The 20,185-nt window shown below is 35.6% G+C and overlaps 1 protein-coding gene across 1 annotated transcript; it reads right to left on the reverse strand.

Annotated features, from left to right (window-relative positions):
* Positions 1 to 1,111: 1,111 nt before the first annotated feature.
* LOC115925988 lies at positions 1,112 to 17,798 on the reverse strand. The gene is made up of 8 exons (XM_030990142.1): positions 17,618 to 17,798; positions 10,981 to 11,416; positions 10,066 to 10,242; positions 9,294 to 9,350; positions 5,286 to 5,447; positions 3,613 to 3,762; positions 2,424 to 2,487; positions 1,112 to 1,767 (listed from the first exon to the last, which is right to left on the reverse strand). The coding sequence occupies exons 2-8, from the start codon at positions 11,392 to 11,394 to the stop codon at positions 1,754 to 1,756; spliced, it is 1,038 nt and encodes a 345-aa protein (XP_030846002.1). The 5' UTR covers positions 11,395 to 11,416; positions 17,618 to 17,798; the 3' UTR covers positions 1,112 to 1,753.
* Positions 17,799 to 20,185: the final 2,387 nt, after the last annotated feature.

Raw genomic sequence — 20,185 nt, forward strand, 5'->3', positions numbered from 1 at the left:
TCGAAAACATATCCTAAAATCTCGCTTTAATCATTCATGAAAAACCACTCAAACACTGTCCAGTAGGATGACAAGGTCCCAAAATGAATGTTGATATAAAAATTGAAGGCAATAGTAGTCAGGAAACACATATAGTAACACAAAATCAGGAGAGCATCCTGAGAGTGGCAGCAGTAGTAAACAGCGCCTTCAAATTATCTAATATGAAAACGCTCCAAATGTATGGTACATTATTGTGAAGTACCAAGCCTGTGGCAAAAGATCGTCTCGTTAATAGTTTACACAAAGAACAATGAATTGCCTGTGCTACCATCCGTTTATATAAAAAACATTATATACATATATCGTATATAATTTTTGATAGCCTACTATATGGGATTAAGTAAAAAAATAAATAAATAAAAAAATTAAAAAAAGATACTCGTATAAACTTATTAAATGTTAAAGGCACCAGCGATGGTAAAGTCCTTTTAAGCTACGGTCTCATGCGACCCCATGGTACAATAATTGATCAAGATTTAGTTGATTTTTGATATGTTTTAATAGAATATCTCCACACCGGAATTACGGATAAAAGTCTGGATATGATTCTGAACTTGCCCAGATTGGATTTGGGTATATCGTCCAAGGGTGAGGTCTTAAATTTTGTTAAGTGTAGGATATTGATCGCTGAGCGATTGTCTCCGGAGCTGTAGAACCCCTTCTCTTCTCCTATCATACATTTTGTGACCTAGATGATAGATTTTCAAATAATCACATAAACAGTTTTTCAGACAAAAGCAACCACCTTTGCCCCTTATTCATATCATTAGTAATAATATTACATATATGCAATTAAGAAATAATTTTTCTGATTTGTGCAAAAGCTTACTAGACTAGAATACGTGAAAATATGTTAAAAAACAGTGAAGATATAATACACACGACTTCTTTTAAAATACAACAAAACCGAATATTGAACCATCCGAAATACGGTATATACATAGAAAGCCTCTTGGAATCTACGATAAAAAATGATAATTTAAAAGGTAAAAAGAAGAAGAAAAAAAATGTATACAAGGTATACATCTTTTTTGACTTAATAATACTAATGCCTATATAATACGCCATATTCGTTTTTGTTTATAATATATGATTACATTTGAAAAATATTTAGGATTAGTGGAATATAATCTTTACAAGTGTTTTATCAATCATACTGTTTTCAAAAATATACATGATGTTGTACAGATATGTATTAAAAGGCCCCTACAGTGACATTTCAGAAACATTATACTGTCTTGTCAAGAAAATATGAGAGTTAAAATAATACCATTAGTCAACCTGTCTATGAAGCTGCAATGTCTTTCAAGTTCTTTTGAAGATGATAAAAAATCTTAATTAGTGTACTTAATTGTTTTGGCACCGTTAGCTTTCATCCCGCCGAATTAGCAGGCTTGCCTAGCTTTGGGATCGCTTTGACTATGATGGTAATTCACGAAACCTGGATATTATTTGTTTATTATTCTTGTTGGCAAATCCCTAGGGGGGTGGCCGGCATGCTTTATGACAAATCTAAGTATGTAAAATGCATCCCTATATTAACTTGAAGCTGAACAAACATGTGTAACATATCAATTTTTTCGTTGATACATTCTTCAGTAAATATGTCGATCAGTGCCAACATCTTGAAGTAAGGTGTGGTTTTGGATTCTTCTGAGTGTAGATACTGGATGTCACCTCATCATGATGTCATTGATCAGTATTCAGACATCTATTTTCCGCTTTCTGTTGAAATATATTAAAAGTAATGATTCGATAGTCATGATAATAATACAATTAATATAAATATTGATAATGAACATCATCATTATAATTATTATACTACTAGTTCAACTATTACTAGGCCCTTCTACTAAAAATGATAATGATTATAAAAATAGTAATAATAACAATAATGTGCAGAATAAAGTGCAGAAAGCTCCAATGATTAGGAGTGGCGAGTGCAATTCATAAGTACTTCTATACTCTGGGATGATTCAGAAAATGTCGGCTAAACAAGGTGTGCTTAGTTTGTGTGGTAGTGGCAACCAATTAAAAAACTTAGCATGATATTTGACTTTGGCCCTCCGCTCATAATTATACTAGTCATTATGCACATGATATATAGTGCACGTGATCAGGCCAGGCGCCATTTTACAAGCGCACACATGCCTAATATCCAACCACATTAACGTTCGCATCCTGCCGGGTACCCAATTAACACATGGGTGGAGAGTGACAAATGTCTTGCCACAGGACATTAGTGCCGAACCATGTGATCCATGGTCGTTGACGCATTCATCCCCGGCATTCAACAGACCATGACAATTTTACAAACATATACGGCAATCAACCGACTTTTTAAGAAATACAATTCTTCAAGGTGATTAAAATCCCAATACCTTGACCCGTTGCATATGTATTAGCCGCTACTGTCATTGGCTGTGCCTGGCCATAATACTGCACCTGTTAGGAGAAACAAAAATGTTACGAATTAAACTGATGCACTTTTAGTTTTATTGGATCTCTTTACTAAATTCTACGGGTCTCGCTCTATTCAGGTTGCATCGGCCGAACATTGGAAAAAAACTGCCGGAAAATCTAAAAATCTGTGATACTGTTGACAACTTTATGGCGGGTCTTTACATTTCTTTTCAAAAGTATTTTCCAATGTTAATGAGAGGAAGTATGTTGAGCATATCTCACTCTTCTTATGTAACTCGATCCACCTTTCCTTTTTACTCTTTCTTACAGCGCATATAGAGACATATTGTGATATATGTTGCGCTATAGAAGTACGGTATATCATTATTCCTTGTAGGAGCGAATATCAGAATCCATCAAACCATTGTAAATAACAAGATAATGGTAAACTTGACTTCTACTAGGGACACATTTTTTACAGAATACTAAAACTTAAATGTTATTTCACAGACCAAAGTCTTTGGAGACGATATTGTATTTATTGTGATTAATGATATCTCTGTTATCGATCCTCAGGTGGATTCAATCAAATTTAATTCAAAATGGTGTAAATCAAAATAGTCATGGATCACGTTATTCATATTGTGACCTCTTTTATAGTTTGGAAAGATATGTCTTCTATGACGGATCCAGGAGGGGGACGGAGGGGGTACGGCCTGCCCCCAACAAAAAACCAAATCTGGCATACCTTATAAACAATAGATAAAATATATGCACCCCACCCCCCCCCACACACACACACACACAAAAGCACAACCGCACACAAACATACGCACACGCATACACTACAAATAGAAATTCCGATTTTGAGAAAAGAAGTACTTAATTTATTTGCTAGTTGAAGATAGCCACTAGAAAATGATAAAAGCTTTTATCTAATATGAGCCAGCCTCCCCCTCCCCCCTCCACCCCCCCCCCCCCAAAAAAAAAAAAAAACTTTCCGAGATTCATTGATTCCCTGTGCATATTTTTGACTGACTTTCGCTCTAAAAAAAAAAAAAAAAAAAAAAAAATCGCTTCAAAGTAGATAAGTACAAAACATGACCCGTTATTCAATGAGTAACATAGGACCTAGGTGAGATATGTATACGTTAACTTGTATCATACCGTGGTAGCAGTATTGGCATTGCCCTGGTTGGTAGGGGCTTTGGCACAGCAGCAGGAGTGTCCCCCACAGCAGTAGACAGCAGACACGATACAGTTAATGAACTCGACCAAGCCGATGATAGCGAGTATGGAGTGAACGCAAACGGCACCCTGGTTGGAAATGTCGAGAAAACAAGATGAATGGGTCGAGGGTTTAGAAGGAAACAAAACTGACAACTACATGTAGAAAGGCGGTGTATACGGATTGTATCAAATGAGTTTGCAACGCGATTTTCTATTGGCAACATCTTAAAAAGTACTTAGCCATTCTTAATTAAACTATCTCGGCTGTTTTGTAGTAATATCGCTTGTCCTGTAGATTTCAAAAGAATTTAAACGAAAACAAAGAAGTTATGATCTTCTTTGTTTTAACGTCGCATTTCTCATATGTTACAAGAAAAGCGTTGAATAGCAACAGAGCACGAGAGCTTGCGCATGAATATATCGTAGCAAGCTCTAAAATGAACTTCAGTTATTGATGCAAAAGGGGTTAAGAATAAGATTAATATCCTTTACACGCACGTTGAGGTAAATTAGTGTCTTCAGTAAATTTTCTGTAATGACATAGTGACCGTATCAAATACAATATGAATAATTATGGAGAAACATACAGGACATTTTAGGAATTTTTTTAGAGAGTCTGAAAAAGGATGTCATAATATCATAGAATCAATCGTAGCGTTTGTTTAATAAATATTTGAAGAGTGGAATATGTAAAACAGTTTTATCTTAAAAGAAGATTTTGTAAAATGATGTGCAGAGCATTATATAACAACTTTCAGCACAACTTAACTGCGCGCAACAAAGGTTCTACCCGTCTTCACTGAACTCTGGGTTATAAGATACAGAAATATGACGTGCAAAACACTTCATGTCATCATAAAGAAGAGGAAAAAACCACCGCGGTTTTGCCTCGTCATTTCTGAACGAGGCTTAAAGGGATAGTTCAGTTTTGTTGCAGAGGGCGTTACACAAAATATTTTTGTGAGATAATGAAAAAGTGAGTGTCAAATTTGAAAGAACATGCAATTTAAATGACAAAATCATCTTTGTTTGATCGAAACCGGTTCGGAGACGGCTGAAATAACCATAAATATAACCATTTCTAATACTTATGTACACCACAAATATTAGATAATTTGAACCAGCCGTTGAAAATAGCGCCTTATACGTTTTATTCCAGCCAATGCCGATGTTGGCTTTTTGTGTTGGTTTTAATACGTACAATCAGCCGACCCATGTATTGTTATTATTAATTAATTCGTCCTTGTTTTCACGAAGTGACGGTAGTGAGGAAAATCGTAACGCAAAGTGAATGCAATTTTTTTTCACTACCGTCACTTCGTGAAAACAGCGACGAATTAATCAATTAACGGTCGCTGTTTTGTTTTTTTTAAAGTAGAGCATAATTTGTAGGATCGTATTGGCTAAATTCCACACATTTTGGGGTCTTAAATTACCTTCGTAGCAATTTTAGGTCCTAGAAACTAGAAACGTCATAAATAAGAATGAAAGCAATAACTTGCGCTTTGAACGCATTTGCTGTCTGAAACAAGAACTCAACTATCACTTTAATTGATGATGGATTCCATGCATTCATAGAATAATGTAAAGATAAAGTGCATATGACTTACCACATTACGATAATGTGCACAGATATACTCGTAGCTGAAACCAGTGTACCGTCGGTAACAAGACCCAAAGTAGGTCATCACTGCGGCTACAAATGATTCATATGCCAGCATCCCGAAAGCATGGAAAGTACACAGGATTGCCATGACCATGTATGCGATGATCTGATAAAGAAATGATGTCACATTGTGATAATGGAATGAAGGGATGGGAGGGAGGGAGGGATGGGAGGGATGGGAGGGGGGAGGCGTCCGCCCCAGATGTCCTCCTTACAGATTTACCATGCCAGTTTTCATCTTTGTTTGTCTCTTATATTTTTTTATCAATCTTTTATGATTTTATCTAATTTTTACTTAGCTGTTCACATACATTTTGGGGAATCATAGGCTAGGAAAGATGTTACATTTTTTAGGTAAACGTCAACAAAATTGCAATAAAATATTTTTCACTGCAATGCATTTAAGTACGGTCCCCCAAATGACATACTAAAAGTCCAAAAAATCCAAGCAGTGGAAGTGTCCCTAATTTGCATAAATCCAATATGGCCGCTATTTCGAGGATTTTCACATAGATTTTGTCATATTTTTCAACTCGTATAGGCTGCTGTGGCACTAAAGGAGTAGGAAAAGTGATCTGCTGTACATTTTGTATCAACTAAAATACCCATATACTACAGGTACATTTCACACCTGAAACAAAGCCCCCGCAGACCCACACCCACACAATCCAACATGTAATTTATGCTCAATTTATCACCTTTATTTAGCAGATGATGTTATTTCGTTATGTAATAGACAAATATCATGTTATTTTAATTATATTGAAAAAACTAAAACAAAAATATTCAGAAAAACTGGCCCTTAGGAGTATCCGTGCAAACACAAGAGTTGTTGGTAGGGCTATGTAGGGGTACAGCCTATACATTACATTATCCTCATGGTAATTGGAATTAGAAGTTGTTCTCAGTGCAACAGTTTACTTAATTTTAGAGAGGTGAAGCATACATTGCATGCTAATGGCTCATCACAGTACAAGTATCCATATTACTGCGGTATTATGCTCTCTAGCAACTATTTTTTATCAAATATTCAACTAAGTTAGACCCGTAAGCTTTTGCTGTGTTATATCCATGATGCCTAATTCATAGTCGTTCATTGTAGAACTTTTAAAGTTGAACACCAAATAATAGTTTCTCATAACATCACAGTATTTCAAGACTTATGCCCTAACAACAGATGCTACTGAGGAAGAAATGGACAACTTTATGGAGTCTTACAAGATACCCTGGACAGTATCTCGGGGAGGGATATCACAATGATGATTGGAGACTGTAATGCCAAAGTGGGAAAGGATGTTAGAGAAACTTGCAATATTGGAAAAATTGGTTTAGGTGACAGAAATGAGCGTGGAGACAGGCTTGTGGAGTTTTGCACTGCAAATGACCTATAGTCATTGGCAATACCATGTCTCAACATCAAAAGAGGCGACTCTGGACCTGGAAAAGTCCTGGAGATAGAGTGAAGAATCAGATAGATTATATCATGATTAAGAGAAGGTGGAGGACAACTTTACTTGTTAAGACAAGACCAAGTGCCGATTGTGGGAGTGACCACCAAATGTTGCTTGGTAAAATGAAACTGAGACTCAAGTCCAAGAAGACAACTGCTCAACCAGTCAGATTTGATGTGATGAATATACCAGCACAGTTCACTACTGAGACTGGTAACAGATTCATGCCACTTCTACAACTGGCAGAAAAAGATGTGAAACCAGAAGTGCTGTGGGCAAGCACATCAGATTTACTGAAAAAGACTGCTCAGGAATACATACCATGGAAGAAAAGGCAAAAACAGGCATGGCTAACAACTAGTACAATGGAAATTGCAAGTGAAATAAGGCAAGCAAAATCAGAAGGGAGACACACAGATTGGAGACAACTAAATAAGGAATATAACCAAAAAGCATGTTAAGGTAAAAGAGCATCCCTAGAAGGAAAATGTGAAGAAATGGGAAATGCAGCAAAGAAGCACAACATGAAGTAAGTTTTCAAACTTGTAAAAGAGATTACTGGAGACAGCAGCATGAACACTGATGTTGTGAATGACAAAAATTGAACAACTCTGACAGAGGAAATGGACATAAAACAGAGATGGGCAGAGTACTGCAGGGATTTGTACAACAGTAGAGAGCCAGATTAGAGAGACAACATACCGGTTGGGGAAGACAGAGAACCACCTCCACTGAGATCGGAAGTTGAATGGGCTCTGAACCATATAGATAATGGTAAATCTCCTGGAATGGATAATATACCTACTGAAGTATGGAAAGCAACAAGGTTTAAAAGGTATTGATCTCTTATGGCGGCTATGTATCAAGATATGGGAGAATGAAGCATGGCCCAAAGACTGGTGCAGAGCTATTTTCATACCTTTACCAAAGAAAGGCAATCAGAAAGAATGTTCTAATCATAAAACCATCAGTCTTCTTGTTCATGCGAGCAAAATACTATGAAAGATCATCATTGACAGGATGAAAAGGAGGTACGTGGATGAAATGTCAGAGGAGCAATCGGGCTTTGTGCCCGGAAAAGGTACTAGAGATCAAATTGCAAACATCAGGATGATTATAGAAAAATGTAGAGAACATAACATGCCTTTATACTTGTGTTTCATAGATTATGCAAAGGCTTTCGATTGTGTAGAGATCACAAGATGTTGTGGGATGATATGTACAGAATGGGATTCCCAGCACACCAGGTGAGATTAATAACCAAGCTTTACGAAGATCCAGAAGCAGCTGTTCGGACTAGTGTTGTCTCTTATTATAGCACTTCGACACGGTTTTGATCATGCATCAGGCATCACAGTAACGTGGCCATTGCTGTGTCACTGAATCATGACTGTACGTAGCTGGGCTAGAGTAGGGGGCGGCCCCCACGAATATAAAAAAGAAAAAAAGAAAATGCAATAAATTATAAACAATTCATTGCCTTTCATTGCCCCCGCTGCGTACAGTCATGATTCAGTGGCACAGCAATGGCCTAGTAACTGTGAGGCCCCAGGATCAAAACCGTGTCGATGTGCTTTATTAGTGCCCTTTTGTGTGGCATTAATCCTCATTTATGTCAGTAATGACTTAAGGACGTAGGTCCCCTATAGTTGATAAGCATAGTAGCATACACATGCTTAAAGGTAATGCAAAGTTTTAGGAATTCTTGAAAATTGGATGGATACTAATTCTTTAACATGTTGATATATTTGGATGCCCCTGTGAATGTATTATAAGCTTTAGATAATTTAGCTCCTAAAACATTTCTGCTCTCGAGTAATTGAATAATAAAAAAATTACCGGTGCTCCCGGTAAATTTAGAATATTTCAAATAGCGCATAAGGCTATTCCATGGTAGCTGCGACCATGAAATTCTCAGAATATCCAGTTATGATATATAATTTCCAAACAGGAATAGAAAATCGGTATAGTCAAGAAATATTGTTTAAACGCTAAAGTAGTATCAGTCTTGAGAGGGAGCTATACAACATAAAGAGTTTATTATGTACAGTTTCATCACTTTAAACTCGATTTCAACCGTGACAACGATCACTAAATAGTGTAAAATCGCATATGTTTCCAATATGTTCATTTGAACCATATTCATGACCCTATACCAAAACTTTGTATGACCTTTAAGCAGTCACGCAAAACAAACACTCGCAACTTATTATTTAATAAAATTTGAGAATGTATACTATTATCTAGATCTATTAGGAATAAATCATTGTCAAAATCATTCCATAAATCGGGGTTAAAAAAATATTTCATCTTTATGACCAACAGTGTATTCTAAGTCCCTTTTTTGTTCATATGATTCATTATTATTTGACTTGGATCCCTATGAAAGAAAACCATTGAGCTGACAAGGGCAATCCAACCCATGAGGGGTGAATAAATAAATCAAATCAAAGCAATATGATAGACCTAAGTGGAAAAAGGGATTAATAGGCATCACTTACCACGCACGAGTTCTTCTTCTTGCTAACGATCCCTAAGATTCCTGTAGGGATATAGAACTGTAAAGAGTTTGTTTAAAGAGATAAAAAAATCAAGGTACCTAATGAGAAAAGGCACACATACAGCCTAATTGAACAATATTTTCCTTTGATTGTGTACTGGATACATTACAGACAAATACGTACACCTGGATGTTTAAAGTGGAAAAGAAATTGCCCAAAAGACGATGTTCCCCCTCATGCTTTCTTGCCTTATATCTGGCAGACGCTCTTAGAGAACTTAGAGAAAATACGACGTAAATTTTTAAACCACAACTTTTCTTTGAAAACCTTAATATAAGAAAGAGGTAAGTTGCTGGTGTAAGAATAATCTCTGTGTCCGATGGATGCCATATAGAGGGGCTACTAGAAAAAGAGACGGAGATTTTAATATTTTTTTACGAAATCGAAAAAGGTGAAGCAATAAAAGACTAAATAATATTTCTTGGAAATTGTAAGGCATCATGAAGCATCAATATCCAGACAGCAGTTCAGAGTAGAGTCCCCGAAACGGATTTACATTAAATTCAAGCATTCGAGCCAAGATTTTAAGTATTGTATGGACTTGACAAGATGAGGGAGGGGACTGAAGATTTTTTTTCAAACTTCGGGAGAAGTTGTCTATCACACGGGGATCAAGGTATTCAAATTAGATAATAATAATAATAAAAAGACCCCCACCCCTAAAAAAAATATTTTAAAAAAAAAAATCGCCAATGAAAGAAGATTAACTTACAATGAAGGCAGACCAGATTCCATAGCCGACCTGATACACTGCTGGAAACGCGTATGCAACCCCGCCGAGAATGACGGATAGGATAGCTACGATCAGATGCACTATCCCCGTAGCAAAGCCGGCGTTTTGGTTGTAATGTTCGGATGTATCGTTCCAACCACCCGAACTGCTGCCAGTCTAAAGGGGTTAAAACAAAATTGAGGAAAAGTTTGAAAAGTAGGCAAAGAAGAATATAGTCTGGAAAACAAAGCCATGGGATTCAAAGCGTTGAAAGCAAAATGGTATGGTTGTTCATATTATCTACTACATCTATTTAAATCAATAGCGCACATCATTAGTCATTGTCAAACTGGATTTTAATTATTATCGCGTAAATATAAACACATGTCTCTACCTGATACATTTTTTTTTCTGTAGCGTTGTAAAAAGAAAATTTCAAGTGGTTATTTTGGTGTATAGTCATGAAAACGAAAATGCTTCGATACTTATCAATAAGTTTAACTTTCATTCACTTTGAATTGCAAGTACATAGCAGGGAAAAGATAGACCAACACCTAATCCCTAGAGAAAACAAATTATATTAGCTCATAGAAAGGAGAGAGAATTAGGCCTACATTTTGTTCTGTAGTCCCAAAGTTCTATGTTTTGCTACATATTGTTAATTTTTAACTTGATGTTGTAGATATCAAGCATATCAGGAGCTCTTGCAGCGCAGTAGAATATATTTGCATAGTGCCTGCGCTCTATAAATGTATATTCTTATTATCATTTTACTACAATAAGTCCCTAACAGAGCGACCCCAGTCTACGCCCAAAGGATTTATCAAATAATTGAATAAATCCTACAGAAAATGATAGGCCATATCACGTATCCCTGTGGAACACCACATGGATCCCTCAATAAGAGATTCTTACTTGGTACACATGGGTGGCGCCCCCTTGAGTGATGACGACCTGCTGACCTGGCGGATACACTACCCCTGGTTGGCCTTGCGGATAAGCTACTGGTTGACCCTGTGGATATGCTACCGGTTGGCCCTGCGGATATGCTACCGGTTGACCTTGTTGATATGCTACCGGTTGGCCTTGCGGATATGTTCCCGGTTGACCTTGTTGATATGCTACCGGTTGGCCCTGTGGATAAGCTACCGGTTGACCTTGTTGATATGCTCCCGGTTGGCCCTGCGGATAAGCTACCGGTTGGCCCTGTTGATATGCTACCGGGTGGCCCTGCGGATTTGCTGCCGGTTGACCTTGTGGATATACTCCGGGAGGTGGGTCGGCGGTAGTCTGTTGTTCAGGGGGAGTGTAGACTGGTGGTTCGGCCATGTTGGAGTCGGGTCAAATTTACCTAAAACGGTGGAAAATATTAAAATTCTTCTTTCCATCATAATGTACTTGATGATGTCCATAATATATATATATATATATATATATATAATGAAATTAGAGACTAATTGAGCATTGATTTGTAAATAATACTCAGTGCCCTTTACCTTTTTTCATTTTTGCAAAGGTTTAAACAAAAAAAACCATCTCCGCTGGTAATCGTACCCTGGTCCCTGACTTAAATCACCTAATTTCGTTTGTGAAATCAAATGGGCCGATTTTTTTTTGTTAATGTATTACGAGCCCTACTTTATTGCGTGAACAATACCCCTTTACCAGAGATTTTGGGAACATGAATGCTCCCGGAGTGGGGCTGGGCATGCACTAGACATGGGCCAATAGTTTCGGCGTTGCCGGATTCAATTTTATTGTCCCATAATTTGACAAATATTTAACCTTTATTAATTTTTTGTCGGCGGCATTTGAGATATGAACAATGCAAAGCCGAGTGCCTCTGGTGAATCCTAACTTTCAGCTTCAAATACATTGATAAGTGTAAATTCAACGACTTTGGCGACTCTATTGGCAATGAATACACCATTGTGAGAAATGTAAATGAGAGAATATTATGACATAATGAATCCCGGAGCAATTAACGGCGGTGAGATTTTAGATCATTTTTCCCTTAGTCTTTCTTCTTTTTTTGCATAGAACATGGTTGCAGGGCCCTCAGGGAAAACAGTATTACATTGATAAGGTTAAGCCCTCGGTAAACGAGGCATATTATTATGTTTATTATTATTATTATCATTATCATTATTATTTATTATTCTCCGGAACTGATAATGATAAACAAAATACAGTTTTAGTACTGCTACATACAGGTACAAAGTGACGTACTTATGAACCTACAGTAATTGTAATAAAATCAGACTAATAAAAGAAAACGATGAGTGAGAAATAGAAGGGAAAAAACAGGTTTATGATATTAAAAATTGCACGTGTTCTACATTAAGTAGGAAAAATTTTAAATTTGCAAGCACATATTCCATTCCTATTTTGAATGAATTTTACAAATGTATTCGTGATCATTAATGACTGAATATACATATGGGAAAATAACACAAACATATGGCCAAATAATATATTTAAGTCACTGGTATAATAAAGGTTTTTCCATGGTTAGTGAAAAAAGACATATTTTATGAAATGTTATGATTTTTTTTTAACGGAGAAAATAGGAGAAATGTACTCAAGGTTAATCACAGTCACCAATTTGGGCTTGATAATCGTGACCTTTAACTTTCTGGATTATGCCCTTCTTCTCCCCCTCAAGAGGGAAATAAATATAGCATGAATATCTTAGCAATATCTCACAATAACTCTTGTTATCTTAAGTTGACTGTATTTGTTCATAGACCCCATGCTGGAACTATACACAATCATCACAAAAGAAAGGAGGTCATCTAAATTCCACTGACGCAAATCGAATCCTTTGTACAATGATTGGTTACCTCTGCCTTTGGAATCAGGTCTACAAGTGGCAATCTATTCAATTTGAAAATTAAAAAAGCTTTCAAAAAAATTCTCTCTCACCGCCCCAGGCAACTCATCGTTCAAAATTGCAATATTGAAAAACTCAAATTTGATACGGAGCAGTGATTAATAATGGAATAATATATATAATGTTTAAATAATGGGAACTTGGATTTTGCAATACGGGACGAAACAAGACACGCAAACATTTTCAAATTGTTACGATTACATCAATATGTTTCATTTAACCAACGGCATATGTTTTAATACCAGTTTGTACCATTTGGCACTAATGTCCTTTGGCAAGACATTAATCTACATTTGCCACACTCGACCCAGGTGATTCCAATGGGTACCTGGCAGATATTAATTCCTTGAAATGCTAGAGCGTCGTAATGGCAGACATGCTGAAAGCCAGGTGACGATTGCATAGCGCCAGGAGCGTCAATTATTAAGTCTGACAGACATAAGCGCTGTACAAGAACTCACTATCATTATTATCACAAGTTTCCTTTACAAAACATAATTGTTATATTCCACATAATCATATATCTTGGAATAATTGATTTAATATAATTTGTATTTTAAATTGTATAGGATGTGTTTTTTGATATTTGTAATGACTACACGCAAGGGCACTTCAAATTGGCTGAATGTAGTGCCGGAAAACTGTCCTATTTGACATGTTCCAAGAAACAAAATTACTTAAATGTACATTTTTCAAAATATAGAACTCAGGAGGGCTTTCCATGGGCTGTCCATGACTACGTCATAATCCACTCATCAGATAGGCAATTTGAAATTTACATAGATTTAGTGATCTCATAATTGTCTCAGACATTCACAACTCTCCTTATTATCGGTAAGTTTTTTTTATTAAACTTTCGCCATTCTGTTTCTCTTATATTTTACTGCTTTCATACAAATCTATGAACTTATTACCAATGGTTGATTACGCTTTCACTTGCCACAGTAGAGACTAGTGATTGTGAACGCATCATAACAATATTATACGTCCATAAATGGGTGTGGAAAAGTGGTGGACTTTGGTCTACAGTACTGTGATACAATGTCGGGTACAATGTGTAGTCTGCGTGGCACAGCTTTGGGTATTTCAAAAGAGTCGTAATAAACCGTTGTATGTATATATATATATATATATATGACATATAAATGCAGATAAGGGCGTTTTATAGTTGTCAATCTGGTTTCCTGCATTAAAATGATTCATGACTGAATACTTGGCTTTATTACTGCTCCAGCCTACTGTGCTACATTGCTCCGGACTCTATTTTATCAATAGTTTAGGTATAGGTGCGGTGTAATTTTGTGCAGGGTTGAAATTTAAAAAATTCAGATATTACTGGATATTTACCACGGCAGTGCGCTGTCACAGGAGCAGAGACAGTGATACGACCTTATGCTCCTGCGACAATTATACGCCATTTTCATGATGTAATAACATTTAATGCATATATCTTTGTTAATTGCCTCGTTACAAATTATTTTATTCACCTGTCATGAGTAACTGTATTTAAATAGTCAGAATGCGAATTGTTTACATTACTTGTAATAAGGTAGGGAAATCCATAATATTTGTCCATCCTAGCAATAATTAACGTATGCAATAAGCATGTATTTAATAATGAAAGACAAATTCATGTTAAAATATTAATTTGAAAATCTTAACTGTATAAGTAGTGAAAACAAATTATTTTGTGTTTATGCGGAAAACAGTATGCTATTTATAGTATAGTATTAATGACTGCTTTGAGAGAAATAGTTGTTTTTATACGCTCAAGGGAAGGTTAGAATTGTGCTATTGCCCCGAGGCGTGCCGAGGGCAATAGCCCAATTGTAACCTTCCCGAGAGCGTATAAAACAACTATTTCTCGAATATTAAAGCAATCATTAATACTTTTATATGCCGAAAAAAATAGACTAAAAAATAAAAAATAAAAAATAACAAAACTTTTGTCGAAGATGGGATTCGAACTCTTGCGTACAAAAGGTGAGGTTAGTAAAGTCAGCGCCTTAGACTGCTCGGCCAGCGCGCTCTGTCACCATGTACAGTAGTTTTCTCTAATATATACATTAAAAAGGATTGAAAACGGCTTCGAGTGGTGGATGCTTCGCCGCTGCTCCATTAAACGGGCCCTTCTTTTACTTTTGCAATGCATATTGGCACGAACTTAGATCAAGATCTATCGGCAGATGTTGTTTTTTTGTTTTTGGAAGTTTATTTTCGTCTTCAGGTCAACAATGCAAGATAAAATTGTCGGTAAGATCGATCGAGATTCAATTGTATTGAAATTACCAACCAATTCTTCGCACACGTACGGTATCCTCGATCGCTCAGACCATTTTTTAACATGTAAACCTATGGGGTAACCATGGAGACTGACCTATTTTCCCAATAACCATGGTTATTGGGATTTTGAACTGTTTTAACCATGGTTACTGGGAATTTTCGGGAACAGTTAAGTTTATGAATGCAATTTCGACCAATCAGATGGCTGGATTTCTTAAGTGAGGTATATAATTCTTTATATGTCCTTTTATGGAGTTTACTATAGATATGGAAGAAAGTACTTGAAAATTGTATCCTAGTCTTTTCAATTGGTAAGTTTACGATACTACATAAGTATTAAGAGTACCCAAACAGCTTGATTTACATCATGGTTTTTCGTCCACTTAAAGGTACTATGTCCCATTTGCCCATTTGCAGGCCAAAAATGAAAAAGTTAAATTCCAACTGCATTTGAAAGATAATACTAATTTAGAACTTCCCTAAAAATGGTGGGGCTTGAAAATTTCTACAAGAGGGAAAATAACGACTATTAGTTGTCAAATCGACTTTAGGGCTATAGAGCCCAAAAGTAATAGTCTTGATTTTCAGACAATTGTACCGAATGGTCATACGTTTTATGCTGCGCAAAGATTCAATCAGTTTAATCTTGGCCATCACCAGAAGTGGGTTATTGATGTAGACAAATGCTTATGTACCCTTTACAACTCTTTTCATGTATGTTATTACCAAAGAAGAAAAAAGCCAGTCAGTCACTTAGTAGTGTCTGACAGTGAAGTCTAGCAAGTAAACGGGTTTCCTTGCATAATTCGAATATGAGGACACTGCTAACGTTTAAATTTCACAGATAGGACATACATGACATATTCATAATTCCTGCAAAGTTCTACAGAATTTGAGGTTGGCTGCAAAAGGGACATAGTATCTTTAACACCAAGGACAATTTAAAGATCTCTCGACAACAGACACCTAGTATAATGTGTAAAGAATCAATTGGTTTGAGAAAGTCCACAGGCTGCATGAGCGGATGACAACTTGCCAACTAAATTACATGTTATGATCACCCAAAGTCCCTGCCCAGGCAATGACAGTTTTATGTATCACCTTGAAACGTGTGTGTTGATTCTCATCATGTGATCAATATTGTACCACGTGCAGGACTACATGTTTCACAATATAAACTCATTATACTACATTCATCATATTACGCAGGGGAAATATTATTTTGAAACATCTGCCTATTTCATAATTATTTTAGGTGATGCACTCGCAGCTGGCCTCGATATTCAAACTTTTAAAAAAAATGTAAACCACATCACATTGTACCGATTTCACTCCACAAACGAAATTGCAGAATGATTACAGAAATTTATGATGAGTATTGTGTTTGAAAATATTTCGTTATATTGCTGCTAGGTAATACATTATATAAAACTAAACACCTACAACAATAATGATAATAGTATAACAAACAAAAAAAATTAAAAAAATATTAATGATAATGATAATAATAATGACAACAGTGATAGTGCTGCTGATGAAGATAATTATTATCCTTAATAAGATTTGTGTTAAACAATGGGATATACAAATAGAGGAATAGAGAAAGAGAAGACGAATATCGGAAATTTGAGGGGACAGAAATGAAATAAAAAATACGTGCATTAAAAGAGCGCTTACAAAACTACAGATTTTGTAGAATAACAAAAGATTGACATTGTCAAATAAAATATCTATTGACCCGTACAAGGCCGCAGTTGTGCAGTAGCCTAATGGAAAATGGGATGCAGACATATGCAATTGCATATGAAGCTGGCCGCCATAGCCATACATTAATAGCGCTGATGATAATACGTTAGATATTATGATTGTAGGGTACACAGTAACACCAGAAGTATATACATCTACCTGCATATCCTTTCCAAGATGAAAATTGCTCGAGGGTTAGAATCATATATAAAGAAATGTGCATAAAAAACATTGCATCTCAACAATATGTATTCGTACAAGTCCTTGTTCTTTGAAACATATGTCATATAATATTAGAATTGTCATTTATTTAATAATCGTGCAAATTTCGTGACGATATCAATATTTAATGATAGGTAGATAAAACACGCCACTTACCAGTCATAGTTCTGCTATTTTCTTCCCTATGTAATATAATACTGGACTTGTCATTTATTTAATAATCGTGCTAATTTCTTGACGATATCAATATTTAATGATGGGTAGATAAAACACGCCACTTACCAGTAATAGTTCTGCTATTTTCTTCCCTATGTAATATAATACTGGACTTGTCATTTATTTAATAATCGTGCTAATTTCTTGACGATATCAATATTTAATGATGGGTAGATAAAATACGCCACTTACCAGTAATAGTTCTGCTATTTTCTTCCCTTAAAAAGGCATTAGTAGAAAGCAGTGCGGTATTATCTCGGTAGTACTACGCCCTGAGATAGCTGTACACAGAGTCATATAAAACTGTAGTGCGTATAATATGTAAAGACACACTTTGCAAAATGGAAGATATTTATAGTCTTGACGCACTTTCCCTGCATTCGTTGGTGTGTGGGCGGTTATATGTATTAGTCTTAATTCACAGACTCTTTTATACCTTACCCTCACCGCCAAAACCAATTCTGTACCGACTACAAACCGACCGATTCCTCGACATTGGAGGTAACGTAATTTGTTTTCACTCTTCGGCCTGCTTTTGGTTTCATATTTGTCTTCTTGATGTAACTCGGGTATCAAGTTCGTATATTTAATTAAACTAAAAACCTAGCTACCAACGTTTACAATAGGGTATCAGTTAATAACAAGAATAATAATATTAACTAGAACTTCGATCGTATTAGAACGATATGCATTGGCGCCCGTGTTTTTACGTGACAGACAAAAGAGCCTCTTTTGGACTATCCAGGGCAATTTCTTATAGAAGTCTGTAGCATGTATGAAAGTGGGTATAGGTTGTTAAATTAAATAATGTTAGGTGGGAACATGTATACAACTGTGATATCCATTCTTCTGTTCAAGTGTTTGTGAATTTTAGTTGAGGTCAAAACTTGTTGGCCTGTACATTTTTGGGGTAATGAATATTGTGTTTTCTTTTTATTCCAAACGAGATATAGTTCAAATAAATGTTTTAATTAGAATATGGTTTACTGTTAATTATGTTTTTTATGGTGTTAGAGCTAGAGAAATGCATATTGAGTTTACCATGCAACTCACTTTTTATCAAATATATCTGCCTTTTTCCTCCTCTCTCACACACACACAAACACACACACTCTCTCTCTCGCTCACTCTCTCTCTCTCTCTCTCTCTTTCTGTCTTTCACTCTTTCTCTGTCTCCGTTACACGATCGCTTCACCTCTAGCTGTCTCTGTTTATCTTTGTCTCTTACTATCTTTTTATATCCTACCAATATTACTATTTTTCTGTATCTGTTCATTCCTCTATTCCCCACACATCTCTCCCCTTCTCTCCCTCCCCCTCTCCCTCTCTCTATCTCTCTCTCCTCTAAAACTCCTTCGAAAAAAGACGGCCTTCCATATAATAGTGTAGTATCTATATTTATACCCTTGGCTGATTCAACTCACAACGTGCGTATTAACAAAAACACAATCGCAACTACTTCGGAAAAATCAACCTATACTTTATATAATCTAGCGATAAACCTTCGATCAATTTATTTAAAATTTAATACACCATCACAATGATACAATTATTTAATATGAAAACGCTCCCAATGTATGGAACATTATTTTGAAGTACCAAGCATGTTGCAAAAGATCATCTCGTTAATAGTTTACACAAAGATATTCACGTTACAATGAATTGCCTGTGCTACCATCCGTTTATAAAAAAACTAAAAAAAACCATTATATACATATATCGTATATAATTTTTGATAGCCTACTATATGGGGTGAAGTAAAAAAAAAAAAAAAAAAATAACAAAAATTAACAAAAAATAACAAAGATAATCGTATAAACTGATTAAATGTTAAAGGCACCAGCGATGGTAAAGTCCTTTTAAGCCACGGTCTCATCCGACCCCACGTACAATGGATGAAGATTCAGTTGATTTTTGATATGTTTTTAGTAGAATATCTCCACCCCGGAATTACGGATAAAAGTCTGGATATGATTCTTAACTTGCCCAGATTGGATTTGGGTATATCGTCCAAGGGTGAGGTCTTAAATTGTGTTAGTGTAGGATATTGATCGCTGAGCGATTGTCTCCGGAGCTGTAGATCCCCTTCTCTTCTCCTATCATACATTTTGTGACCTAGATGATAGATTTTCAAATAATCACGTAAACAGTTTTTCAGACAGAAGCAATCACCTTTGCCCCTTATTCATAACATTAGTAATAATATTACATATATGCAATTAAGAAATAATTTTTCTGATTTGTGCAAAAACTTACTAGACTAAAATACGTGAAAATATGTTAAAAAACAGTGAAGATATAATACACACGACTTCTTTTAAAATACAACAAAACCGAATATTGAACCATCCGAAATATATACATAGAAAGCCTCTTGGAATCTACGATAAAAAATGATAATTTAAAAGGTAAAAAGAAGAAGAAAAAAAATGTATACAAGGTATACATCTTTTTTGACTTAATAATACTTATGCCTATATAATACGCCATATTCGTTTTTGCTTATAATATATGATTACATTTGAAAAATATCTAGGATTAGTGGAATATAATCTTTACAAGTGTTTTATCAATCATACTGTTTTCAAAAATATACATGATGTTGTACAGATATGTATTAAAAGGCCCCTACAGTGACATTTCAGAAACATTATACTGTCTTGTCAAGAAAATATGAGAGTTAAAATAATACCATTAGTCAACCTGTTTATGAAGCTGCAATGTCTTTCAAGTTCTTTTGAAGATGATAAAAATCTTAAT

Source organism: Strongylocentrotus purpuratus, unplaced genomic scaffold (genome assembly GCF_000002235.5).
Source record: "Strongylocentrotus purpuratus isolate Spur 01 unplaced genomic scaffold, Spur_5.0 spur5_scaffold_19, whole genome shotgun sequence".
NCBI lineage: Eukaryota > Metazoa > Echinodermata > Echinoidea > Camarodonta > Strongylocentrotidae > Strongylocentrotus > Strongylocentrotus purpuratus.